General features: G+C 45.8%; 1 protein-coding gene across 1 annotated transcript in view; it reads left to right on the top strand.

Annotated features, from left to right (window-relative positions):
* Positions 1-580: 580 nt before the first annotated feature.
* Rab31 (RAB31, member RAS oncogene family) overlaps positions 581-21,202 on the top strand; it is a 116,710-nt gene continuing 96,088 nt past the window's right edge. Inside the window, exon 1 of the mRNA XM_090353516.1 lies at positions 581-773. Coding sequence (XP_090209642.1) covers positions 735-773 — 39 coding nt within the window. The 5' untranslated portion in view covers positions 581-734. The remainder of the gene's footprint in view (positions 774-21,202) is intronic.

Raw genomic sequence — 21,202 nt, 5'->3', positions numbered from 1 at the left:
TTTAGGCCTAGACCAGCCCAGATGCCTTTACACTGTGCCACAGGTTGTTGTCCCCTCCCCCGTCTCTTCTCTGGTCACCATGGCATCCCATTTCAGCTCTTCATTGGAGCTGTCAGGGTTTGCTGGTATTGTTTTGCTCTGTCTTTCCTCTCTGGCCCTTATGGCTCAGTTTCTTATCCGTGTTAAGTGTATTTTCTGGCTGCAGATCTTTGAGACCATCTGCAGTCCATGGCCTTTTACTAGACGCCAACTTCCACCTCTCAAAATGTGGCTTCTCTGTTTTTCCCTGATTGGATTCGTGTGTGGTCTGCGGGGCGGCATTCATGGTGGGGTTCCCCCCAGATTTCCAAGTGCTCCCACAGAGGTGAGCTGTGGCCACATCCGCTTCTGGATGGGAAGTGGAACCCGAGGGGACGGAGCCTCCGCGCCCGGGCTCGCGCCCCCGGCGTCTCCCGGGGAGGGCGGGGCCGGCGCCGCGGTGGAGGGGCGGGCTGGGCGCGTCGAGGCGGCCCCGCGGCCTTGGGGCGGCCGAGCCTCGACCCCGCGCGCCCGCCCGCCCGGGAGGAGCCGGCTGCGCCGCACGTGACCCGGCGCCGCCGGCCGCGGCCCAGAAATAGCCGCGACGGCGGTTCCGCCCCGGGCCGGCGCGATCGCGGGGGACGGCGGGACGCAGGCAGGGCGCGGCGCAGCCCGGACGATGCTGCTGAGCCCCGGCGCGGCCCTGCCCGGAGCACATGATGGCCATTCGGGAACTCAAAGTGTGTCTTCTCGGGGTGAGTGCCGGCCCGGCCCCGGGGGACCAGGGCCTTTCCGCGGCTCTCCCGCGCGCGCCCCAGGGCCGGCGCCTCGGGACCGCGCTCCCCCCCCGGCCCAGCGCCCCCGGGCCCCGCGTTCCCCGGCCCCGCGCTGCCCGTCCCTGCGCCCCGGGTCCGGCGCCGCTCAGCCCCGCTCTCCCCAGGCCCCGCGCTCGCCGGTTCCCGCGTCCCTGCACTGCGCCTTCAGCAGCCGGGCCCCGGCTGCCCCCGAGCCTGCCGCTTCGCACCCCGAGCCGCGCCGGTCTCGCCAGGCAGCGGGCTGGACGCGGCGGGGACGCGGCGGGGACGCGGCGGCTCCCTCCCGCGAGGGCGGCCGGGACCCAGGCCCCAGAGGGCGGCCCCTCCGCCTGGATCGCTTCCTTCCAGGGGAACGCCTGGGTTCCCCAGCCCCGGCGCCGGCGGCCTTCGGCCTCCCCGGGGCGACAGGTTTATTCATTAAACCACGGAAGTCGGAGAGCGAGTGGGAAAGCCCTGGGCACTGCCACCCGAGGCCGGCGACCCTCGGGGCCGGCAGAGGCCGCGCACGACCCCCGCCGCCCCCTCCCCGGCCCCGGCTGTCCCAGGCCCAGCAACTTGGAGTCCTGGAAACAAAGGCAGAGACAACTCTCCCAGCTGGTGACCGAGCTCTCCTCCTCCCGCCCCCCAAAAGAGGGCCCCAGTAGGTTCAGATGAGGAGGGTCACTCCTTTGGGGTGCCCACAGCAGTTCCAGAACTGGGCCCGATGGTCTGTCAGGACTGCACATGCACCATTGCATTGTTCCAGACAAGGGTGTTTTCCCATCCTTTGGCCGAAGGTTGAAGGATATTCTGACTGCACCCCACCACTGTCTTCTAACACATTTACTTATCCCCTGGAGTCCGTGTATTTGGCTGGGAGTTGCCTGGGTTCCGTCCAAGGCCCTTCCTCCCCTTTTAGGCCAGCCCAGACTCCCCTCTATTAGGGTCCCAGTTGTTAAGTGCTGATCTGGGCTTTCTCAGTTGAATGTTCTCCATCACAGGAGTGGTGTTCATGGGTGCCAGGCTGTCCAGACCTAGATTCCTGGTATCCCAGACTTTGGCAGAGCCATATCGACCCCAGAGACAACTTCAGGACATAAAGAATAACATGTCCTGGGGAGCCAAGGAGCAATTTTGACAGGTTCTGATGGGTCACACTTGTAGGAAGCAGCCTCTCCCTCCCCTCCCCCTTCCCCTCCCCCCTCCTCCCCCTCCCTCTCCCCCTCCCCTTCCTCTCCTCCTCCTTTTGGACAGCACAGGCTCTGCTCCATTATGACACTGTCAATTTTTTTGGCCAGTCCTGAGCACTGTCCTTGGACTTTCTCAAAGGCAAGAGCTCTACCACTTGAGCCTCAGCATCACTTCTGGCTTTTTCTATGTATGTGGTACCAAGGAATCGAACCTGGGTCTCTGTGCATGCTAGGCAAGCACTCTACCACTAGGCCAAACTCCTGGTCCATGACACTGTTAATTTTTATTTTCAGTCTTTAATGATGAGTCTTAATACATTTCTGCAAGGACCAGGGCAGGAAGTAAGAGTAAGAGCTCAGTCAACTTGGAGGTAGGAAACCTGGTCTCCTGTCCCGTGGATGAGTTGTATAAGGTTTGGACAAGTACTTGTGTCACATCATTTGTAAAATGGACATAGTATCATCTTTTTTAAGACAGCACAATACCAGATTGTCTCTTCACATAGGTGGTACCATTTCCTGCTAGTCTGTGATAACAGGGTAACAATTAGTAAACCTGAGAAACAAGGCAGCAAGAAGATAGATACAGCTCTACTTTTTTCCTTTATCTCCAAGAGTGATATACATTGCTTTCTTTGTGCTGGTTCTATGGATAGGAATTTGAACTTGGAGAGGGGAAGAACAGTGCCAAAGCAGAAGAAAAAAAGTGAGTTCTAGGCAGAGGTCTCATACCAAATCATCTGGTCTTCTGTTTATGTCTTGTGCACCATAAAATAATTTTGAACCTTTTGGGGGAACATATTTATGTTATTTTGCAATGATTTGATTCGAGTCCTCGTTGTCATCGTCCTCTTCTTCTTCTCCTTTTCCTTCTTCTTCTTCTTTTGGTGGGTCATGGGGCTTGAACTCTGGGCCTGGGCAATGTCCCTGAGCTCTTCAGCTCAAGGCCCTACCCTTGAGCTGAAAAGCATAATTATATACATATTTAGGTGGGACCGTATAAGCCATTTGTATTCTTACTTGTATTCATTTATACTTGTACAAGGTCGGACTTGAGGGCCAACGAACTAGGCACAGGCCTGTTAGCCTGCTTGGCCCCTTGTCGGGTTTTCTCCACTGATCACATAGTGGGTCTGTCCCTTCACCCATCAGCCAATCAGTTCAAAGCGCAGCAGCTCGCTAAACCGACCAATGACTAGTCTCGACCCTCCTCCCGTTTTGTATTGCGCCAATCATTTAATAGAATCGAAGTGTCAGTGCTTACTGGGACCTGCCCCCTACCAAAGAATGTATTAAAGGTGCTGTAATTTTGTGCACGTGGCCTCTGGTCTGCACTCGACTATCAGTGCTCAGAGACCCGTGCTCGAGCTAGTCAATAAACACTCATTGCAATTTGCATTGATCTTCGGTCTCTGGTGATCCTTCCAGGGGGCTTCAAGTTTCTGGGCATTATAGAGCCAAGCCCCACTTCCCATTTTCTAGAGGTTAATTGGAGATAAGAGTCTCAGGTCCTTTTGTGCCCCTCTGGCTTTGACCCTTGATCCTCAGATCTCAGTCTCTTGAGTAGCTAGGATTACAGGTGTGAGCCACTCTGCCCGGCTTAAGGGCCTCACATTCTTGCTTGACTTTTCTGCTCCACACTGCCGTGCTACCACTTGAGCCACATCATTAATTCAGTCTTTGTCTTTGGATGAATTCTGGAAAAGCTGCTATTATTTTATTACTGAAACAGATCAAGAAACAAATGGTCTTCTGAGGTTCCCCTGTTTGCTTTAAGATGATATGGAGAAGACATCGCTAGAAAATTGGGGAAGAAGGATGGAAGGGCTGAAATTGATTGCACTCATTATACTCATGTTTTGACTGATGGAATTGAAGCCTTCCTAAAGCGAAAGTAAAATAAATTTTACCAAGAAAAAAATGTACATCATGTGGGTAATTTAAAAGAAACTTCGAGATAAAAATGAACTTGAAGTAGAATTAATATAACATCAAGCAGGTATTAATTATTTTTTCTAGTTCTGGGGCTTGAACTATGGACCTGGGTGCTGTCCCTGAGCTTCTTTTACTCAAGGATAGTGCTCTACCACTTGAACCACAGCGCCACTTCCAGCTTTTCTGTTTATGTGAAATCAGACCCAGTGTTTGGCAAACATTAAGTCACATTTCCAGCCTGGGTGTTAAATTTTTTAAAGCACAAAAAATACTTTTTGAACTTAACCTAAGTTAATATTAATATCTTGTAATTTTTGAACTTAACCTAAGTTAATATTAATATCTTGTGATTTATGTGCAAAGCTTCTATAGAACTCACTTGCTGGAATATTATGCAGCTAGTGTTTTCAAGAAAAAAAAAACATTGCTTATTTTAGGGGCAATTTGTCTTCAACACAAGATGCTTACCACTGATTCTTTTTCCTCTTGCAAACAGGTTATTGCAAAGGGACTATAGCAGAAAATAGCGATAAAGCGAGGCATTGTTGGCTCACACTTACAATCAGGAGACTGAGATCTGAGGATTGTGGTTCAAAACCACAACCAAAACCTTATCTCTAGTTAACCTCCAGAAAACTGGAAGTGGGGCTGTGGCTCGAAGTGTTAGAGTGCTAACCTTGAGCAAAAGAGCTCAGAGGCAGTACCCAGGCTCTTACAACTAGCCACAACAACAACAAAAAGACACAGAAACAGTGGGAGACTTTAGTTAATTCACTGGACCCAGAAAAAGAGGGGAGGGAGTCAATACCGAGTCCAAATGTCCTTTCATAATTTTATCAGCAACCCCAGAGTCCTTTATTCTCTGTGTAGGGAAGTTTTTCCTTTCTGGATGGAGTATGACATGCAGTTGGCACTCAGATTTTGGGTGTGAGTGTGGGTGTGGGTGTGTATGCCCGTGCGCATATGCTGGTGCTAAGCTTGAACTCAGAGCCTTGGTCTGTCATGTAACTTTTTGGCTTAAGGCTGGCACCTTACACTTTGGACATATTCAGTTTTTGGTGATTAATGAGGGATAAGAGTCTTGCAGACCTTTGGACTGGGAGTTTGGCCTAGAGGTAGAGTGCTTGCCTAGCAAGCAAGAAGACACAGGTTTAAGTCCTTGGTACCACATACATAGAATTGTTGGTACCACATACATAGAAGAAGTTGTGCTGTGGGTTAAATGGTAGGGTTCTAGCCTTGAGACAAAAACCCAAGAACGGTGCTCAGGTCCTGAGCTCAAGCCCAGGACACACACACATTTTCTTTCTTTCTTTCTTTCTTTCTTTCTTTCTTTCTTTCTTTCTTTTTTTCTTCTTTCTTTCCCCCTCTCTCTCTCTCTCTCTCTCTCTCTCTCTCTGTCTCTCTCTCTCTCTCTCTTTCTTTCTTTCTTTCTTTCTTTCTTTCTTTCTTTCTTTCTTTCTTTCTTTCTTCTTCATACTTTCTCTCTCACCCTGGCTTCGATCCTCAGATCTTGGCCTCCTGATTAGCTAGGATTACAGGCTTGAGCTGCTTGTGTCTGGGAGCTTCCTGGGTTTTAGTCATGCTACACTTCACTGTTCTCTGGGCATGTCAGGCATATTTGATCTTACTTCCTTGGTGAGTGTTGGTCCCAGACCAGATTGGCAGTGGCCTGAGGGACATTCTCTGAATGACTGGTGCTCAGGGGACTTGGATCTATTTATGTTACCTATGATAATTTCTTTTCTTTTTTTTTTTTTTTGCCAGTCCTGGGCTTGGGCTCAGGGCCTGAGCACTGTCCCTGGATTTTTCTCAAGGCTAGGGTTCTACTACTTGAGCCACAGCACCACTTCTGGCTTTTTGCTACGTATGTAGTACCAAGGAATCGAACCCGGGTCTTCATGCATGCTAGGCAAGCACTCTACCACTAGGCCAAACTCCCGGCCCACCTATGATAATTTCTTAGTGTGCATTTTTCATGTATGGACTTTCTCATGTTCTATCCGGGACAGTGCTGCAAACTTTCACGCATGCTCTTCTCTGTGGGAGCAAACTGACCAGAAACTAGCCATATCTAGGGAGTATTTAATCAGAAAAAGCACACTGGGGCCGAACTGGTAGATACCAAAACTCCAAGAGTCTCAGCCTTCCAGTTACCCCACTATGGATCCAGAGCATTGATTGTGAAACATGTAGTTTTAAAACACCCATAAGCCAGCAGAGTACATTAAAAAAAAAAACCCAAAACTAACAAGGGCCAAGAGTTTAGCCTAATGGTAGAGTGCTTGCTAGCATGCACGAAGACCTGGGTTCGATTCCTTGGTGCCACATACATAGAAAGAAGCCAGAAATGGTGCTGTGGCTCAAGTGGTAGAGCTCTAACCTTGAGAAAGCCTAAGGACAGTGCCCAGGACTGGCAATAAATAAATAAATAAATAAAATACAAAAATACCCCTAGCAAAACCAATATGGAGTCAGCAGCTGTTTCCACCTCAAAGGCGGAAACTCTTCCAGTATGCATTTTTAACATACGTCACCATGAGGCAAAGGCATAGGAGGGAGAGAGAGAGAGAAAGGTCAGTGAGAAAGAGGAAGAGGAAGGAAGAGATGTGAGTACATGGGTGCACACTTCCGGATGGAACCCAGAGAGATTTATATTTGTACTTTGGTTGTCTTGACAACAATGTAGAAAGTTCTCCTGCTTCCCCAACAGCCTAGTGAGGAAGGGGCAGTGAGTGAGGGCTTCTTTCTCTCATTCTGTTCAGCAATGTGTGGAAACATTGCTTCTTGACTTTGTTAACATCTAAATTGTGGCTCATCAAAGAACAATTTTATTCCCAAGATTTAGTGAGGCATCTGGGCAGTGGGATTTTAGATTTGTTCAGATCTGCACATGGAAAGCCTTGGTGATTCCCAAAGGTGCCAGAACCTAAGAGTGAACAGGTTTCTGGTTGCCAAGAGGCAGGGAAACTAAAGCTGTGCAGCTTTACATGAACTCCTGAGTGCTAGTGGGCTCTCTGTGACAGAAAACACTTCCAGTGAGGTTATTGAGTTTGTTAGAGTTAGTGTAGAAGGAACCGTGCGTACAATAACGGGCTGAGGTTGGTAACTGTCTTAGGCAATGTTACTGTAAATTTAGAAAGTTGAGAGGCTTATTTACCTTGTGTCCAAAGGACTTGACTTGGCCACTGGTGAGGAAATGTGAGGGGAGGGAGATAAATAAAATGGCCCTTGTTAGAGAGACAGTGGGGTCCATTGGAGAGGGAGTCAACCTGTGAGTAGAATATGAGCCTGGAGTCAACCATGTTCCCTTTTCTCTTCAGTTGGCTTCACTGATTTTTTCCACACCTCCCACTATATCATGTGACGCCTTGAACATAGACCATGGTTCCCCCCGCCTCCTCTCCCCCCGTGCATGTGGCTGTTCTTGCTGCCCATCCAGTGGCCTCTGTAGCCCCAGTAGAGGTCAAGACCCCCCTTTCCCCACTTTTTGCCTCTAGCAGATGTTGGGGGCCGAGTAACACCATGTCTAATAACTTTCTGCTGAGGCTTGTAGTAGGGATAAAACACGTGGATCTCTTTGTCCTGTCCATCTTGTATACTGATAGGTTCCCTCATCCAATATAAGGAGGAGGGATTTAGGGAATAAAGAGGGGGGGGAGGGAGGGAGAGAGAGAGAGAGAGAGAGAGAGAGAGAGAGAGAGAGAGAGAGAGAGAGAGAGAGAGAGAGAGAGATATCTTTCTGCCTTGATGAAGCTGCATGGCGTCTCTGTGCTCTGGAGTAAGGTCTGGTGTGGGAGGACAGTGGGCCCCTTCCTCTTAAGGCTTGGCCTGGTGGGGGTGTGTTTTTCCCCATCCCCCTACTAGTAGAGGGGGACCTGGGATGAAGGACCCCGACAAGCAGATTTAGCACAGTAGCTTGCCAGAGAAGGTACTCAGAACACACCTAGAGCAAAAATGTTCCCTGTCTCACAGGTTCTCATATCTAATAAGATGGTTGAGAGTCAAGATCAAACTGTCCCCTTTCCATGTTGCCAGTTCCTTTGCATGCACTCCTCCAATGCTTTATTTTGAAAAAAAGTTTCAACCTTAAAACCAGTTGGTAGAATAAAATAAGTAGTCCCCTTTATTGTTGTTTCTCTTACCCTCAGCCATCTGGGGTCTGGAATAGTTAAACAGAAAGTTCCTGAAAAAGTCAGGTCCTGATGGCTTATGCCTGTAATTCTAGCTACTTGGAAGGATGAGATGTGAAGATCATGGTTTGAAGCTAGCCTGGGATTCTTCTATATCAGCTTCCTGAGTGCTGGGATTACAAGGGTGTACCACCATGCTCTGCAGAGTTTGTTTATTTTAAATTGCATGTTTTTTTGGAGTAAGGTGATGAAATCTGACCTTATCCTTCTGTCTTCATGTCAGTCTGGATATGAGTCTTTGCAGCCATGTTGTATATGCTATCTATTAGTTACTTTGTGATCTTAGTGATCGTCAGGTCAACTGTTAAAACTATCACAGTTGTATTTTGTTAATGACCTCAAAGCACATGAGCACTGATGTAAGTAAGTCATATAACCAAAGGGAAGCCACAAGTGCTTTTGTTGTTGTCAGTCTTGGGCACTTGAACTCGGGGCCTGGGCACTGTCCCTGAGCTTCTTTTGCTCAAGGAACCACAGCACTACTTCTGCCTTTTTCTGTTTTGTGGTATTGAGGAATTGAACCTAGGACTTCATGCATATTAGGCAAGCACTCCACAAGTAAGCTACATTCCCAGCTCCTCAGTGGGTTTTTTTTAAGGATCATCTTACATTATCAACAAAGAAGAAGAAAATTCTCAGCAAGATATTTTGAAAGAGACGGTTCATATGATCATATTTGCACAGATTTTATGCTAATATATATTGTGGGTTTTTAAAAAATTGGTGTTTGGGGCTTTTTGAACTCAGCATCTTATACTTGCTAGACAGGTGCTCTGCTTCTGAGCCATACCTCTGTCCCTGTTTTTCAATGGTTATTATCAGGCTAAGGTCTCATTTATCATGCAGATGTGTGTCATAGCTCAGATCAGATGTGCCCAGTTATGCACAGTTTCACTCAACTGAGATAGAATCTTCCAGACTTTTGTGCTTGGACAAGCCTGGACAAGCCTGGAGCTGTGATCCTCTCAATCTTAGCCTCCAACATGAAGTTGGGATGACAGGCACTCACTGCTGCACAGCTGAGAGTGAAGAAGGGAATCTAGTGGATTTTTCTGAGGTGGCCTCTAACCTCGATCCCCCCATTTTCCAAGTAGCCTCTAATTAGCTAGGATAGTTGGTATTGAGCCAGGAGCCCCTAGTACAGTGGAAATGTTATTCATTTATCGGATTGTTACTTATTGTTGTGAATGCCTTGTGCTTGATTTTTGAGCTAAAACTTTCCACAAATGTATGTACAGAAAACAATAGTACGTATGGAGGCCAGTATTATAGGTCTACTATAGGCAGTTCTGAAATGTGCACCCACATGGAAGTAGGGGACTCCTTTTCTTGAATCATCTGAACCAGCAAAAGTAAATTGCAGACAAGATTCATCATTACTAAATATTCCAGTGTGGTTTTTTTGTTGTTGTTATTTTGGCAATACTGGGCTTTGAACTGAGGGCCTTTTGCTTCCCAGGCAGGTATTTTAATACTTAAACTACGACCCCAATTCCTAGCGTCTTTTAGTGACAAGGACATTCTTCTACACAATCACAACGCCATCGTCTCACTCCAGAGTTGAATATAACTTCATTTGCAAATCAGGTTATGTGTTGCATTTGCTTGTGATACATCTTCAGCTTTAACAGTATCCCTTCCTTCTTTTTCTCCCTATTAGTAAGCATTTCTGAAGAATTCACATTTGCTGAATGCCAGTGGCTTAGGCCTATAATCAATCCAAGCTGCTCTGGAGTTTGAGACCTTGAGAGACAAGGTTCAAAGCCAGTTTGGGCAGAAAAGCCCACGAGACTCAACTCTAGTTGGCCAGCAAAAAAGCGAGAACCGTGGCTCTGTGGTAGAGTCATAGCTTTGAATGAAAAGCTATGGAATCCGGGCACTAGTGGCTCATACCTGTAATCCTAGCTATTCATGAGGCTGAGATCTGACCATTGTGGCTCAAAGCAAGCCTGGGCAAGAAAGTCTGTGGGACATTTTATCTCCAGTTAACTACCAAAAAAAGCCAAAAGTAGAGCTGTGGCTCAAGTAGCAAGGGGGAGCTGCATAGTGGTAATGATTTTTGATTAAAAATTAGGATTACTTTGATTCTGTAGCCTTTCTTCACGCCCTTGGCATGGCTTCTGAGCTGCTAAGAGGAGCAAGTGTTCTGAGAAGCCACAGCTGTCTTTCTTTCTTGGTGCCTAGCTTTGCCAGCAGAAATAAGGACAAAGAAAGTGAGATTTAATATGAAGTCACTGAACAGGCTTAGCACTATGAATCTTGTTTCGGTGAATCTTTATCTAATGGGTGTTTTCTTGCTTTTGATTCTTGGGTCCATTTAGCTTCTCAGGAGCTCATGAATGGAACTTCTGTTTTTCTATACTTAGTACCTTGTGTTTGCTTAATTTTGCTAGTACTGGGGCTTGAACTCAGGACCTAAGTACTGTCCCCTTAGCTTTTTTTTTTTTTTTTATCTTTTTTTCCCCTTAGCTTTTTCACTCAAGGCTGGCATTCTGCCACTTGAACTACATTCTACTTCCATCTTTTTTTTGGTGGGTAATTAAAGATGAGAGCCCTGGGCTGGCTTTGAATGACTATCTTCTGACTATCTTCAGATCTGAAGCCTTTTGAGTAACTAGGTTTACAGATATGAGCCATCAGTACTTGGCATCTTTTCTGCACTCTTCAGTCCTTTTGAGGAAACTTGAGTTTCCAGAATATGGAGTAGGACCTGTAGGACAACTGATAGAAGACAAGATGTGACACATCAGTCATACTTGATTTGTTGTAACAAAATACCTAAAGGAACAATTGGAGGGAAAAAAGATTTATTGGTTTTGTTGTAACTCGAATTCCTAGGACCCCAAAAGAACCAACAGAGGCCAAAGTCAAAGCAAAGAAGCAAGGGTCGTTTATTAGGAGTTCGAACTCAGACCTCGGTGTGCCCGTAGTTGACAACCCTAAGAGGCCCCGAACAAAGGTTTTACACAGCTTTGATAGGGGAATTCCATAGTTACAATCACCTGATTGGCTATTTGGTAACTCGAACCACTGGTCGCTTCAGAACTGATCAGAGCTCAGGTGTCTAACCACTGAGCATTGGGCTGGTGCTACCTGGGGTTCAAGTCCGGGCTAGTTCCGGGAACATGTGTTTTTGATTCCTAGTACATGGGCCCTGAGCAAGGGGGGGGGAAGGGAGTCATTCCCAGAACATGGGACAATCTTGGCACAACAGTTTCAAAAATGTCTGTAGTTGGCTGGCTCTGTTATTTACTTCATGGTGTGGCCAGAAGCAGAGAGAGAGGGGGGGGAGGGAGAGAGAGGGAGAGGGAGAGAGGGAGAGAGGGGAGGGAGAGAGGGGAGGAAGAGAGGAAGAGGGGGAGAGAGGGAGAGGGGGAGAGGGGGAGAGAGGGGGAGAGGGAGAGAGAGGGAGAGAGGAGAGGGAGAGAGGGAGAAGGGGAGAGGGGGAGAGGGGGAGAGGGGGAGAGAGGGAGAGAGGAGAGGGAGAGAGAGAGAGGGAGAGGGGGAGAGGGGGAGAGAGGGAGAGGGGGAGAGAGGGAGAAAGAGAGAAACATCAGCTAGGCAATCTGAGGATTGAGGTTTGAAGCTAGCCTGAGCAGGAAAGCCTATGAGACTCAGCTCTAATAGACGACTCAGAAAAAGCCGGAACTGGACCTGTAGCTTAATGGTAGAGCACTAGCCTTGAGCAAACAGAAGCTCAAGTACAGCTCCCAGGCCCTGAGTTCAAGCCCCAGGACTAGCACACACACAAAAACAAAACCTGGAAGTAGAACATGCAAGTGGTGACAGGGGGGTGGGGGACTGTCAAGGGGACACAAATGAAAGGGGAATGAGGGAGAGAATGCACTCAAGAATTCATTATATGTACCACAAAGTTAAGAAAAGGAAGGGAAGGAGTAGGTCGAGTGTGGATGAGAATGTTGAAGGGGTGACACTGGTCAAGCTGCATTATGCTTGGTTAAATGGCATCTCCTTTTTTAGGGGGGGCAGTCATAGGGCTTGAACTCTAGGCCTGGGTGCAATCCTGAGCTCTTCAGCTCAGAGATAGTGCTCTACAACTTTGAGCCACAGGGCCACTTTCAGTTTTCTGGTGGGTAATTGGAGATAAGAGTCTCATGGATTTTCATGCTCGGGCTGGCTTTGAACTGAGATCCTCAGATCTCAGGTTCCTGAATAGCTAGGATTATAGGCATGAGCAACCAGCACCCTTTGTACAACTACTTAATTATAATAAAAAATAGTTAAACCGGGAAGTGGAGATGTGGCTCAAGTGGTAAGGGACCTGCTGTGAGAGAAAAAGCTAAGGGACAGCACTTTGGCCTTGAATTCAACCCTATCACTGTCACATACATAACCAGACACACCTTCAAGTTTCCAGCGCCCAGTACTATCAAATTATGGATCCATCAGTGGATTAACCCATTGATTAGGGTTAATCCCTAAGGATCTAACTACTTCCCAGTGATTGGGCCTACCAGTTTGGGAATAAGACTTCAATATATGAATCCAAACCATAGCAGGCAATAATCTCCTCTTTGTGTTTTCTGTTTTGAATAAGGTCTCATTGTATCAATGTATTTGTGTTTCCAGTATCACTCACTCTCTTTCTGCTCCCACAGTATCATTGGCCTACTTAGGATTGTCAATGCAAGGATTGTTCCCAACTTGCCTTTCCCTAAGTTTCCCTAGGAAGGGAGGCAGGAGGAAGGAAGGAGAGGACACTAGAGGGGAGAAGGGGAAAGAGGAGGAAAGAAGGGGAATAAGAGAGGGAAAACACCCATACACACACACTCACACTCACATACTAAAATGAGCCTTCTTCTGAACTGGGGAAGAACAAAGTGTCCCTGCTTTGTTTTTGTGGTCAAACTCTTGGTCCAAGAATGTACATTTATGGAACATTTGGTTAAGAAAGTCTATTTCCTTCATTTCTTTTCTTCCTTCCTTTTTTGGTATTACTGAAATTGGTACTCAAGCTGGTTGTGGAGGCACTGTACTGCTTGAGTCATGTCATGGCCCCCTTTTTTTGGTGTGTGTCTTGTAGGGCTTGAACTCAGGGTGTGGGCCCTCCCTGAGCTCTTTTGCTGAAGGCTAGTGCTCTACTACTTTGAGTTAGAGCTTCACTAATTGGAGATCAGACTTTCCTGCTCAGGATAGCTTTGAACTAAGATCCACACAGTAGCCAGGATTATAGGCATGAGCCCACAGCCGAGTCCTTTTTGTTGTAGTCACTTTTTTTTTCTTTTTCTTTCAGCAGTACCTGGATTTTGAACTCCAAGCCTTGTATTTCTGAGCAAGAGCCCTATGACTTGAGCCATACTAGCCTTTTTTGCTTTATTTACCCACTATTATTATTATCTTTTGCTAGTCCTGAGCTTGAACTGAGGGCCTAAGCTGTGTGCTTCGGCTTTCTCAAGGCTAGAGCTCTACCACTTGAGCCACAGCACCACTTCTGGCTTTTTGTATGTATGTGGTACCGAGAACCTGGGTCCTTGTGCATGCTAGGCAAGCCCTCAACCAGTAGGCTAAACTCCCAGCCCCTGACTTATTTTTGTTCTGTAGTCTCACTTTTATTTGTTTCCAGGACTAGCCTCAGACTGTGATGATCCTACTTATGCCACCTATGAAGCTGGGGTTCCAGAGGTGATGTGACAGTCTCCAGCTTCTCTTACACTTTTTAACCTGGGCTGGCCTCAAATTGCTGTCCTCCTAATCTAATACTTCTGAGTTGCTGGGGTTAGAGGCCTCAGCCACTACATCAGGTCCACTTTGTATTTTATAATCAGCATTCTGCCCTCTTTCATCTTCAGTGTGTCTAATCCCATTTTTATGTTAAACCATTGGCTTGTTCTTTCTAGAAGTGGCACCCGGAGCCTTAAGGCTTTTGCAGGATGTTGGGTCCACGTCTGCATTTAACTGTCCCATACACAGCTCAAATCTCAGCCTCCTGAGTAGCTAAGATTACAGGTGTGAGCCACAAGCATCCAGCTCGACTCACGTTTGATCATGATAGCCTTAGTATTCCTGAGTGGGGCCGGGATCACAGGGCTTGAACTCAGGGCCTGAGCTGTGTCCTGGAGCCACAACACCGCTTCTGGCTTTCTGGCTTTCTTTATGTACGTGGAAGCCAAGGAATTGAACTCGGGTCTTTGTGCATGCTAGGCAAGCATTCCACCACTAGGCCAAACTCTTGGCCCTCTCCCACTGAAGTTTTGAAGGAGGAGATGACAGACTGTGAGGAGGGTGAGGTTGTAAGCCACAGCAGAGTGCATTTGGTGCAAGAGTCATGCTGACCTGCAGTAGAAAAATATGGCTTATCATGGATGATTCGTGTTAATTGAATGCCATTGGATTTTTTTTTTTTTTTATTTTGCTAGTCCAGGGGCTTGAACTCAAGGCCTGGGCTCTGACCTTGAGTTTTCTCAAGGCAGTGCTCTACCACTTGAGCCATAGTACTACTTCCAGCTTCTTCTGTGTATGTAGTACTGATGAATCGAACCCAGGGCTTTGTGCACGCTAGGCGAGCACTCCACTACTAGGCCACACTCCCACCATTGGGTTTTATAGCTTAATCCAAGGCATTTGTCTTGTTTTAGTTTTAGAATAATATTTCATCCAATAAAAAGTTTGTGACTATGTTGGGGTCCATAGGATAGTTATTTTGAAGGGGCCTGGTAAGCACTGCTCTGACCATGGAGGCTGGCTATGTTATAGTAAAGGGGTGCTTTAGATCCCTAAGTGAGGTCAATACATTAGCAGGACTCTGACCACAGTGGGCTGTGTTCTCTTGGCACCAGCTAGTAGACATGGAATGGTGTTTTGAGAATGGCCCAGTGTTTCTTATGCTGTTCCTTCCATAGTAACCCCAGCTTACAGTCTTCTGCTTTGTGTGTGTGTGTGTGTGTGTGTGTGTGTGTGTGTGTGTGTGTGTGTGATGGGGATTGAACTAGGCCTGGGCACTGTCCCTGAGCTTTTCAGCTCAAGGCTACCGCCCTACCTCTGGGCCTGGGTGTCATCCCTGAGCTCTTCCGCTCTAGGATACCATCCTACCCTTGAGCCAAGCCCTGTTTCCTGTTTTCTAGAGGTTAATTGGAGATAAGAGTCTCAGGTCCTTTTGTGCCCAGCTGGCTTTGACCCTTGATCCTCAGATCTCGGTCTCTTGAGTGGCCAGGATTACAGGTGTGAGCCACCTTTCCTGGCATCATAAAACTGACAGATGACCTTGAAAACTCCTAAGTGCACCCATCAGTCTCCATAGACACTTGAAATGTCGAGTGATGTGGACAAAGTGAAAAACACATTGTTTTTCATGAAAGTGTTTTATAGACATGTGAATAAAGAGATCCTAAAATAGTTTTTAAAATAAGAAGCCATTAATAAATAAGACAGTCAAGCTTTTTTAAAATGATGAATATATTATTTTTACAACCTTAAAAACAGTTATTCTTAGTAAGAATGAATATGTAATATTGTATAGTTTAACTAATGTTAATTTTTAGCATGTTGGTTTTATATCAAACATAATTTGGGAAAAGACAGTAAATACTAGGGATTGAACTTGAGGTTTTTGCCTGTAACAGGCACTCTATGGCTTGAGCCAGACTTCCAGTCCCAAATATAATTTATTTGTTTTGTATGTGCTGAACTTGGAGTCTGGGTGCTGACCTGTAGCTTTTTTTTTTTTTTTTGTAGGTTATAGGGTTTGAACTCTGGGCCTGGGCACTGTCCTTGAGCTCTTCAGCTCAAGTCTACTGCCCTACCCTTTGAGCCACACTGCCACTTCTAGTTTTCTAGTGGTTAATTGGAGATAAGAGTCTCAAGGACTTTAGTATCCGGGCTGGCTTTGAACCTCTATCCTCAGATCTCAGTCACCTGAGTAGCTAGGTTTACAGGTGTGAGCTACTGTACCCGGCTTGTCCTGTAGCTTTTTCAGACAATGCTAACATTCTACCACTGAGCCACAGCTATGCAGCTGGCTTCTTGGCAGTTAATTGGAGATAATAGTCCCATGGACACTTTTCTGCCTGTGCTGGCTTTGAACTGTGGTCCTCAGATCTTAGATTCCTGAGTTGCCATGAGCCATCAGTGCCCACTCCTAACCATAAATATTTTTAAAGGGCTACTGTTGCTTTAATCACATGGCTGTATATTTTACTTGCTCTGGGCATTGCGTCTGATTTGCCTTTTAGGGCTACTATGTCACCCAACAGGAGTCTCCCAGACTTTTCTGCCCCATTCTGGCTTTGAACAATGATCCTCAGGATGAGGTGACCCTTATCAATCAATGAACAAAGTTATTACTGCAAGTAATTTTTCATATGTCCTTGACTTCTTTTTTATTTAAAAGATCCTTGGGTGAAAGAACAACAGTCATTATAAGCTCACAAGCACTGTAATAACTTGTCATGGCTCCTACCATGGATCTGGACCACGTCAGTAGTGGTTGAGAAGGTCTGGCACAGAGCCCTGAGTGGAAGCCAGAACTTGCTTCTGTCTTTCCCATTCAAGGAAGCACTTCAGAAAGCCTGTGATTTAGAAGAATGTCGTTGTACACTGATGAGTTTGTAATTGCTGGAGACTGCAGCAGTGAGCATGGGCTGGAGAGCTGCAGTGGCCCACTGATACGTAACCACCCACCCTCAATTTACAGTCCTGACTGTGCAGTTATGACTTGGGGTTTCTCATACAGTTTCTGTCTGATGATAGATGAAGCCCGGCAACTAGTGGCTCGTGCCTGTAATCTTAGCTATTCAGGAGACAGTCTTGACAAATCTGGGAAATTCTTATTTCCGATTAACTATCCAAAAAAATGCAGAAACGGAATTGTGGCTCTAGTGGTAGAGCATTGGGCTTGTGTGAAAAAGTTAAGTGAGAGCATGAAACCCTGAGTTAAAGCTCCAATGCAGTCACAGACACGTGCGTGCGTGCGTGTGTGTGTGTGTGTGTGTGCGCGCGCGCGTGCCCGTGCGTGCGCGCGCGCGCACACACACACACACACACACACACACAGTGATGAAGGGTAGGGCCTATACTTTCTGAAGGCTTTGTCTCTCACATGCCTGCTTCCTGGGCAGTAGATCAAGCAGCTTCCTCAATGCAGTTTCCCTAACCAATTGGCTTGGCCATCAGATTTGATTGCCATGTAGTACTGGCTGCTTTCACAGCAAGTGTTGAAAAACCTGGGTGGATGGTAGCGAAAAAGCTTCTTATGTCCAGATAGATCCCAGAATGTTACTTCTTCTTACGATCAAGTTTGCCACTACCTCTCTCTTAACTTCTTTTTTTTTTTTTTTTTTCTGTCAGTCCTGGGGCTTAAACTCAGGGCCTGGGCACTATGTTTGGGCTTTCCCAAGGCTAGAGCTTTACTACTTGAGCCACAGCACCACTTCCGGCCTTTTCTATGTATGTGGTACTGAGGAATCAGACCAGGATTTTGGTGCTTGCTAGACAAGCACTTTATCACTAGGCCAAACTCCCAGCCCATCACTACTTCTTGATGGGACAAAGAGCCAGAATTTGACTTCTTCCTTCTTTCCTTTGGCATATTCTCTGGGCTTGTTAAAGTCAGAATCCTATTGTTTCAGCCTCAAGAGTGCTAGGATTTTAAGTGCATGTCACCAGTGGAGATATGGCTCAAGTAGTATTACCCAGGAGACTGGCCAGGAGATTGGCCTAGCGAAAATCTTCCAGTCTTCCCTTGGTGCCCTTCCCCCTACCTTCCCCCTTCCCCCTTCCCCCCCCCCCCCCCCCCCCCCCGGGGTGCCTTTGTGGATTGACAGTGCTACAAGTTCCCAATGTATTTGAATTTGGTTTTGTTTATTTGTGAGTCCACTGATGACTCAGTACATCAAAGTAGTAGTGTTCTTCTTGGGACTTTCTGGTAAATAGTTGCTGATTCTATTAATTAGACACCTAAAGCCAATTCAATAAGGATTTATTAATGATAAGATTGGCCAAGAAATCTGGAATTGGCTTTGCTTACAGTTTCTAAAAAAGGTTCAGACTATCATAGTCATAAGTTTGATTTGAAAATCAAGTTTAATTTGTATTAGAATATGGAGGTTTATTTTAAAAGCAGAGTATTGTTCTATGGTAAGCTTCCAACTTTCTCCTAATACTTAATACTGTTTTAGAGCTGGACACTGGTGGCTCACACCTATAATCCCATCTAGTCAGGAGGCTGAGATCTTAGGATCCTGGTTCAAAGCCAGCCTGGGCAGAAAAGTCCCTGGAGACTCATATCCAATTAACCACTCACCCCCCCCAAAAAAAAAAAAAACCCAGAAGTGGAGCTGTGGCTCAAAGTGGTAGTGTTGGCTTTGAGCAAAAGAGTTCAGGGACAGCATCCAGGCCCTGAGTTCAAGCCCCACCACCAACAAAATAATAATGATGATAATAATAACATTTTTGTGCCAGAGTTTTGAGATATTATTGGGTGAAAGGGGAAAGGCTCATTATTTTTGCTTTTAATACTATATACTCTGCAATTTCCTCTTTCAAATAACTATCTAAATTCATTGTATATTTCCACTGACAAGTGTTTTACACACTAGTTTTGAGACTAGATCAGTAGATATAAGTATGTAGCAGAGAATTGGTTAGTTTTGAAAAGTGTGGTAAGATGATTTTCTTGGCTTTAAGCTTTCCATGGATGATGGATTCTACTCTTGTGACAAGGTCAAAATATCAATCAAATGCTAAAATGCATAGATCCACATGTCAGTTTAGTTTTATAGCTGTCTTTCTTTCAGGATGGCTAGTGATTTCATCGTTGTTTTTTTTTTTTTTTTTTTTTTTTTGTGCAAGTACTGGAACTTGAATTTGGAGCTTGGGCACTGTTCCTTAACTTTTCCACTCAAGGTTAATACTCTGCTACTTCATAGTTCTGCGTCTGGCTTTTTGTTGGGTTATTAGAGGTAAGAATCTTATGGGCTTTTCTGCCTGGGCTGGCTTTGAGTCATAGTCCTCAGGTGTCAGCCTCCTGGTAGCTAGAGTTATGGGCATAAGCCATGAGTGCCCCGTTCCGTCTGTTTCAGTTTGTCAGCTCCTTCTGTCTGTTTCAGTTTGTCAGCTCCAGTCCTGCCTCTGAAGTAGGTGAAACACATATGTGTATATACACACAGTTTTCTTGCATAATATTTATAATGTAAAACATTAATATATAACTATGATAAAAGATACAAATGTGTTTATTTAGGTTACAATAGACGATAAGTATATAGAATTACAAGCATCTGTAAGATGTTTCAAGATTTAGGAGAAGGAAGCTGCCTCTTTTTCATTGTGAAACAATTTGTTTTCCTGTTACCTTCTTGGTTTGGAATAGATAAACAATATAGTCACTTGTACCTTTCCACTAATAAATTGCTGTCATCTCTGTTGTGGGCTCTTCTATAGAAATGTTGTCGCCAGATACATTAATGAGCTGCTTGTATTTGTTTTTCTGGGCATGGGTTAGCATAAAATGTCATTGTCAATCGATCTATGGTTCGTAACAGTTTGTCATGAAGGCAAAAAAATTGCAGGCATGAACCAGTTGTTCTGTATTTGTTACAGAATTACAAATAATGATGGATGGTTATACTCAGAAGAGCCAAAATACTCCATAATGTAAGGAAAACGAGGAGAGGTCTCTAAATAGGTCAGGGGGGATCTAACAGATGCCCCCCCTTCTGCTCCTTTTGAATGCTCTTGTTACTGAATGGTCATGAAAAGAGTTTTGTCTAACCAACAAGACAGGGTTTCCCACAGTGTGGTCCTGGCAGATGGCCAGGCTGCTGGCATGGTAATGATGCTTGCTACCATGGCAACCACCAGGCCTGAGAGGGTGAAAGTAGATGTAGCTGCTGGAGAGGGAAAAGGAGAATCTAAAAGGTGGCAGAAGGGAGGACAGAGCCCTAGTCTCAGCAATACTGTTGAGAAGTCATGGAGGCCCACAGCGCATCTCCCAGACAGCTAAATGTGATGGGCAGGGGTGTGTATCATGAAATATGTATTGGAGCTTTAGCCATAAAAATTGCTCAGTGCTCCTCAAATCTTTACCATCTTCAGAGTTATGAGGATGTCTTTTTATATCAACGTGACCAGTGACTATTAACCTTGGTATCTTTAGAATAGGGACTGGTCACAGGAAAGATATGGTATGATTAGAGGGTTCGGACTTTTCAGTCCTATCCCTCGGCCTATAGGGAGTCTAGAGAGATGGAAGTTGAGTTGGTTACCACTCATTACTGATGTAATCAACCACAGTGTAATGACATCACTGTAAAAGCCTAAAAGGACAAGGCTGGGAAGGTAGCTTAGAGGTTTAGTGCTTGCCTAGCATGCACGAAGCCCCTAGGTTCATTTCCTCAGTACCACATAAATAGAAAAAGCCAGAATTGGTGTTGTGGCTTAAGTGGTAGAGTGCTACTACCCTTGAGCAAAAGAAGCTCAGGGACAGTGCCCAGGCTCTGAGTTCAAGCCAGCCACAGGACTGGCAAAAAACAAACAAACTGCCTAAAAGGACGGAATTAGAAGTTTCTAGATAGCTGGATACGATGGAGTCCCTTTATCAGTCCTGGTGGTTGGGTGCAGTGCTGGTGTAGCAACTTGTGGGGTCAGAATATTGCCTGGGCTCTCTTCCTGTTTGCCAGAACCCACTCACATAGCCACCTCTCAGGAATAATCTAGTCTTAAACTGGGTGAGCAAAGGGCCCTTCTAGCCTTCAGAATTCTAACTGTAGTAGATGAAGCAGATAGTGAGTGGTATAGAGTCTCTGATTAGCATCTTTTATGTTGAAGGGACATTAGCAGGGCAGTAGTGCTTTGATTGGAACCTTGTCATGCAGGGGTGTGTGTGTTTGTGTGTGTGTGTGTGTGTGTGTGTGTGTGTGTGTGTGTGTTGTGTGTGTAATACTAGAGTTTGAATTCAGTCCCTTAGTTTTGTTGCTTAAGGCTAGCATTTCACCATTTGAACCTTAGTTCCACTCTGGCCTTTTTTATCCTGGTTAATTGGAGGTAAGAATACTATGGACATTATTATTATTATTATTATTATTATTATTATTATTTTTGCCTGGGCTGCATTTGA

This window comes from Megascapheus bottae, chromosome 19 (assembly GCF_031878675.1).
Source record: "Megascapheus bottae isolate mThoBot1 chromosome 19, mThoBot2.hap1, whole genome shotgun sequence".
Taxonomy (NCBI): Eukaryota; Metazoa; Chordata; class Mammalia; order Rodentia; family Geomyidae; genus Megascapheus; species Megascapheus bottae.
This window is presented reverse-complemented; position numbering and strand designations above follow the sequence as displayed.